At 60.9% G+C, this 6309-nt stretch overlaps 1 protein-coding gene across 1 annotated transcript; it reads right to left on the reverse strand.

The window, feature by feature from the left end:
- Positions 1–389: 389 nt before the first annotated feature.
- Positions 390–6309, reverse strand: SH2D6 (SH2 domain containing 6). Its single transcript, XM_073897941.1, has 13 exons — positions 6160–6309; positions 5952–6066; positions 5327–5385; positions 4590–4656; positions 3665–3687; positions 3165–3225; positions 2698–2776; positions 2497–2527; positions 2348–2372; positions 1844–1902; positions 1496–1579; positions 1184–1342; positions 390–515 (listed from the first exon to the last, which is right to left on the reverse strand). Exons 1-13 carry the CDS (start codon positions 6307–6309, stop codon positions 399–401), a joined length of 1029 nt encoding a protein of 342 aa, XP_073754042.1. The 3' UTR covers positions 390–398.

A 6309-nucleotide genomic window follows, 5' to 3' on the forward strand; every position in this document is an offset into this window, starting at 1 on the left:
CCCCCCATCTCCCAGCAGGCCTCCTGAGGCTCAACTTCCCCGAGGCGGCCTTTATCCAGAACAGCTTGGGAGGCTCTAGTAAACAGGGCAGACACCGCCATGCCTGGGGCCTGGGAATGGGGGCCCTGCCTGAACCCTGCTTCCCAGCCTTGGCGATGCAGCAGGGAGGGGCAGTGCTGAGCCCCAGGTGAACATGCAGTGGGGTCTCAGGGTTCTTTCTGCTTCTGGGCAACCTTTCCCCGAAGCCTCTCCTCCAGGCCTGCAGGGACTGGGGCAAGGGAAGAGGAGGGCCTAGGAGGGTGGAGACCTGGGAGAGGTGAGAGGGAGACAGCCCAAGGTGGCCAGGGCAGAGAGCAAACTATGGGGCCAGAGGTGGGTGCATACGGTGCGCGGGGGCATCAGGGCTTGGTGGGGAAGAGCAGGCAGGTGAGGTGATGGCGGCGGCTGTGTCTGTCCACAAGGGGCAGGGGATGCTGCGTGAAGTGCTGGACCATGGCCGCCACGGAGGGGAACAGCTAGACAGGACGCGGGACAGTGGTGAGTCCCCCGAGCCTCGTGCTGGGAGAAACTTCCTGAAGAAACTCTGGGGAGGAGGCTTGTTGACATTCTTCTAAATCCTTTCCCTCAGATTTGCCCCATGAAGTTCCATGGCCACGTTGTGCCCCATTCCAGGGCTCGCACAACTTTCTCACAACTGCACCTGCGGGCTTGCTGTTAGCCAGGCCAGGTAGAAATAACTCTGGCGCCCTGCCTCTGCCTGGGTCCTCCAGGATGGGGACCTCAGCAAGTGCCGGGCACAAAGTCGGGTTCTTGGCACCGACAGGAGTCTGGACTACCTGGGCCCTGCTCGCCTCCTAGCTGGGGTCAAGGCAGGCATAAATCCCCACCCCCGCCCCCGGGCCCTGGGCAGACTGAGCCCTGCGGGAGGGGGTGCCTCCCCCAGAGGAAGGCAGACCTCTGAGAAGGAATTCAAGTCACTGGCCTCTGTCATGTCCACCCAGTCCAGAAAAACTGCAAAATGTGAGTTTTCCCCTGGGCAAATGCGCCCGGCTGGGCCCGGCACACGGCTCTGCTCTGCCCTCTCGCCTGCTAGTCTCCCCAGGCAAATGCGCCCGGCTGGGCCCGGCACACGGCTCTGCTCTGCCCTCTGGCCTGCTAGTCTCGGTCCTCCTCTAGCACCTACCTTCTCGTGCTTCCTGCCCTCCCGGCCCAGGGCATAGTGGCTCCCACCGTCCAGCCGCCGGATGGGAATGTTAAAGACCCGGCCATGGAGAAGCACCGCCAGGGTGAGGGGCTGGGAGCCGTGAGGCTCTGAGCTGGGGCGCACAGTGTAGGCCCCGTCCTGTGCAGGAGACCCCATCTGTCAACCTGCAGCCCTGGCCCACAGATGGCCAGCACCCCCCCACCCCGCCTTCCCATTCCCAGCTGCTCAGCCAACCACCATCCATGAGCAGATGGGTTTCCTCAAAGGCCCAGGGGGGCTGCAGTTGCCCACCTTTCGGAAGTGGAGCAGGGCACTCTCAACGGCATGGCGGTCACAGTTTCCTGAGTACCAGGGCTGACCCAGCAGGCTGCCGTCCTGTACATACACACGCAGCCATTCAGGGACGTGCCAGGGCACCAGAGAGGGGCTGGGGGGCAGAGAATCCTGGGCTGCTGTAATTTGTGTTCACATCTGCCTTCCCCAGACGGAGTCTCCGCCAGCAGAACAAAGGTGTGTCCCCGCCCGCTGCCCAGCACGGTGCGGCACACACACAGTCAATGTGTTCCTTGCAATGGCAGCCGCCAGCCCAAGAGGGCTCCCTGTCGGCCTCCCCCCAGCCCTCTCCCAGCCCCTCCTCACCTCAGCAGCCGAGGTGCTCCAGGTGGGTGCTCTAGAGGAAAGAGAGGATCTCCTTCCTGCTGGAAGAAGCAGATTACAGAGTTGAGGCGGGGAGGGGATTAGGCAAAGAAAGCTTTGGGCCCAGCTGCAGAGGTGCGGGAGGTTAGAGGGCTGTGCACAGAGGCCTGAAGCCCAAAGCAGGACACTCAGTGCTTCACCCCTCCTCTCCCAGGTCTTGGGCTCTGGTAGGACCTATCAGCTAGGCCATGTGTGACCTCCAAATGAGGGGTGATCTTGAGGTACAAGCTGGGAGTTTCCTGCTTTGGTGAAGACCCTAGAAATTGCCCAGTGGGATCCCCTCCGGCCTGCTCTCAGCTGAAGTCAGAGCTGCAAGGACTCCCACAGCAAAGTGGGGCATGAGGGGCGGGCAGGGGGGTGGGGAGCAGAGTTTGTGGCCTGCAGGGCTGTGGCTGGGGTGGGCTGGCAGGACTGCCTGAGGTTCATGCAGAAGATGCCTGTACTCACCTTTAGAGGTGGCATTCACTGCTCCCTGGGACACAGAAAGGCTGGTCAGAAGAGACTCGGGCCCATAGCCCCATCCCCCGGGCAATGAAGTCCCTCCCTGAGCCTCCCCCCAACACAGGTCACTTCTCCCCTGGCTACTAGCCTCTTACATTCTGATCTTCCTGGGGGGCTACGGTGGGCCTGTGGGGGCAAGTTGGGGAAGAGAGCTCAGGTTTTACCTCCTTTAAGAGAAAGAGCCCAGTGCATTCAGAGATCACAGGGTCAGAGCTGGGGAAGCCTGAGTTGGCCATCTTGTGCACACACACACACACACACACATACACACACACACACACCTGGTGGGCACTCACCTGGGCACCAATGATACCCTTGGCAGAGAGACTGGGGGCATCAGGACTTGGGAGCGCAGAGTCTGAGTCAAGGCCGGGACTGAAAGAGGGGGGGCAGGCTGGGCTGGGCTGGGCACCAGACAGGAGATCCACGCTGACCAGGGAGGGGTGCAGATGCCCGCAGGGCCTGCTGCTTCTCAGCAGCCTGGGATCTCTGGGAGTCCTTCCAACCAGAGGGAGCGCTGTCCTGCCATAAGAGCTGGGAAGCCCCGTGCAGCCCTTGCTTAAGTCTCCCCTACTAGGCAGAGTGGGGGGCAACCTGGACCAAAGACTGAAGGATGGGTGTCCCTGTGGGTGTCTGAAGGCAAATGTGTATTGGTGGAACGGTGAGGGAAGACGAGGGAAGAAGATGGAGCCAGAATGTGTCCTGTTTTGAGCAGCTGAGGGCCCCAGGGCAGGAGGGAGCTGGGACAGAGGGAGATGTTTACCTAGACTGGGCTCACACTCCAGGTAGAGGTTCTCATCAGATGTCTTTGGAAGGCCTGGCACCTAAGGGTTTGACCGGCAAGTGGGAGAGAGGGTGAACCCATCATTTGGGGGGGGGACTTTGGGCAACTTCCCCCCCCCAAGGTGGACCTCTTTCTGAGAGCTAGCTGGAATGATTCAAGTTGCTCCTTTGCCTGGGGAGGAGCATCCATGAGGACCTTCCTCCTTCAGAGGTGCTTGTAGGCCCCAGCTCTGCTAGGACATGGGCGTCCAGGAGGAGATCTGGGTGAGGCCTTCCCCAGTAGCGCTGGTCAGTACAGACAGCTGGCTTACACCCTGTCAGGGGCCCGTGGCAAACGGAGCCCACTCTGCTCTGAGCCTTTTTCCTTGGTTTCAGAGATATTTCCTGACCCTCCCAGGCCTGCTACCCTAACTCTGCCAACTTGCTAGCCAGAACCCTAGAGGGTAAGTGGTGGTGGGCGGGGACGGAGGGGCCACTCACCACTCTGGCCGGTGTAGCCAGCTCTGGAAGGAAAAGGAGAAACCACCAGTCAGAAGCACAGGGAGAAAGGAATTCAGTGAGACTTAGGCTGGAAGAGTGGAGTGTCCTCTGATCTCATCTGAGGGCATCCTCCGAGCCAGCGTTGAAGCCCCAGGAGAAAGCCACCCTGAGCTCTGATTGCCCCACTTCACAACCCTGGGGGTGTTGCCGGGCTCGACCTCCCAAACCATTTGCCGGGATTGCTCCAAACGACTTCGGGCTGTTCCAAAAGTCAAAACCACCCCCAAGCTCATGAACGCTTACTAACCACTGGGCACAGTAAACAAGAACTTGCCTCAGATTAGCTGTTTGACCCGAGGCAGGAGGAGAGTGCCCCTCTTGGGCCCTTTCCAGACAAAAACACATTGGCTGAGGTCCCTCACTATCCCGACATCCCAGGGTTCTGGGTTCACAGGCCTCAGGGCACTTAGCACAGGCAGAGTCTCTGGACAGTGATAGCAATGATGACAAGGCTGGAGACTGGGGCCAAAGGGTCCCTTGGATGGGGGTTGACACTCAGATGTGTTTCCATAGTGAAGGCTGCCCTTCGGATCTCCTCATCCCGGAGTGCCCCTTGCCTGCCCCGGAGACCACAGCAGATGCACAACAGGACCTGGGAGTCTGGGACTCTGAAGCTCTGTGATCTCACACAAAGCATTTCTGGGCTCCAGCCCTCAGTCTCCTCCTGAACTGCCTGCCCTAGCGGGGATGGGGAATCAGCAGGTAAAAAAATGAGGATCCCCCCCCCCCAGGGGGGGAGGGCAGTGACCAGGCAAAGCCCGAAACCAAGTAGCCTGAGCTCAGGTCTACCCTGAGGGGGCCAGGATTCCCCACCTCAGGGTGAGCACCGAGCGGGCCTCGGAAGGACACAGGACATCCTCATTACCTTGCTTTACCACGGGGAAGGGCTGTCCCTGCTTCCTAGTCTCCGGCAGGCTCAGGACCGCCTTCAGCTGTGGGCACAAGGGGCGGGGAGGAAGAATAGGGTTAGGGGTGGGGCGGGGGGGACCGGGGGCAGGGGAAGGGCAAGGATGGCGGGGTGGGGTGCGGCCAGGTTATGTATGTCTGCGCAGCCTCGAAACCACCGCAGCACAAGAACTCAGGTACAGAGGTGACTCTCTGCCTCTGTCCTGTGGCTCTTCCTTTGTTGTGAGTCTCTCCCTGTTTTTCTTTTTATTCCAGTAAAATCTATGATGAAAGTGGTAACGTCCAAGGCCATAAGCTTCTCTCAGCACAGCGGGCTCTCGAGCTGGCAGCGATGGCGGCAGAGTGGGGGATTTCTTCCCTCTCTAGGCAGGGAGGGGTCCTCAGGCCCCAGGGTGCGGGGAGGGGTAGCCGAGCCTGCCAGGCCTTCCCAGCTCCAGCTCCAGAGGAAGGGTGAGTCCTGGGGGATGCTGACAGGCAGGAGTGGGGGGGAGGGGAGGGGGAGGGCCAGTCGGGCAGGTGGGAGCAGCAAGGGCTAACTGGGCTCCGCTTCTGACACATCTAATTTTTCAGGGGCCTCTTGAATGCAAATATGGGGGAATCTTGCAGATGAGATGCCTCCTAGATTTACTCCCTGGGAAATGGTAGCCGGGTAGGGTAGGTGGGGAAGGAGGGACTTGGGCAGGGGGTGCTGTTCACCGTTGTGGCCTGGGGCTGCGGTGGTGGTGACTTGGAAGGGCCCAGGGGCACAGCGTGATCTGGAAAAGGCCCCAGGCATCATGGGTCGGTGGGTTTCTCCCGCGTCGGTTCCCATTTTCCTCCCGCCCCCCACCTAGCCGCTATTTCCTCCATCCGCCTCTCCCCCTCCCTGGCTTCCCCCAGCCCCGTCTCCATGGCAACTGGAGGCGGCCAGCTTTCCTGCCCCCACCTGGCCTAGCGGAGGAGCCCTGGGGGTGGGATGCCAGCAGCCGCCGGGGCTCTCCTGGCATCCCTACCCTTGCTCTAAGAAGTGAGGGATCTCGGAGGAGGCCCCAGGGCCCCTGTCGGGCCTCCTGCTTTCCCACGGTTGCCTTGGTTACAGTGCCCCTCCAGGCTCCTCTCCCCTTCCCACTCTTCCTCCTGCATTTCTCCCTCCTCCCTCCGCCTTTCCTTCATCCTTCTCTCTCTCTGCCCAGCCCAGAAGCTTCCACAGCTGCCAGCTGAGGCCTCTCCTTACCGCCCCAGCACAAAGGGAGACAAGGCAAGGCCTGCAACCTCTTTCCTCGTGGGGACCCTCTGTCCTGCCCGACCACCCAACTCCCTGCGTCAACTCCCCAGCCCTTACCCAAGTACAAAGAGTCCTCCTCCTCGGTGTCAGGAAGGTGGGCTGGGGCAAGACTGAAGGGCAGAGCCTCACAGGGGGGCAGCTCATATTTATTTTCCTCATCTTCCTCCTCCTCCTGGGCTTTCCAGAAGGGACAGAAGACGGGCAGGACCAGTGGTAGCCACTGTGGCCCACCTCCCTCCACCCCAGGCTCAGCAGCTGCACTTACCTCGAGTCTCCAGGTCCCCGGGGCGGGCCGAGGAGATGGGCTGGGGGCATCTTTGTTCCAGGCTGGGGAATCTGGACAGGGGACTGATGAGACTGGCCTCACCTTCCAGCGCCCCCCACCCCACAATGACTTACTCTCTTTCCCTGCCAT

Source organism: Callorhinus ursinus, unplaced genomic scaffold (assembly GCF_003265705.2).
Source record: "Callorhinus ursinus isolate GAN/ISIS: 27379988/994484 unplaced genomic scaffold, GSC_fseal_2.0 scaffold10, whole genome shotgun sequence".
In the NCBI taxonomy this organism is placed as follows: Eukaryota; Metazoa; Chordata; class Mammalia; order Carnivora; family Otariidae; genus Callorhinus; species Callorhinus ursinus.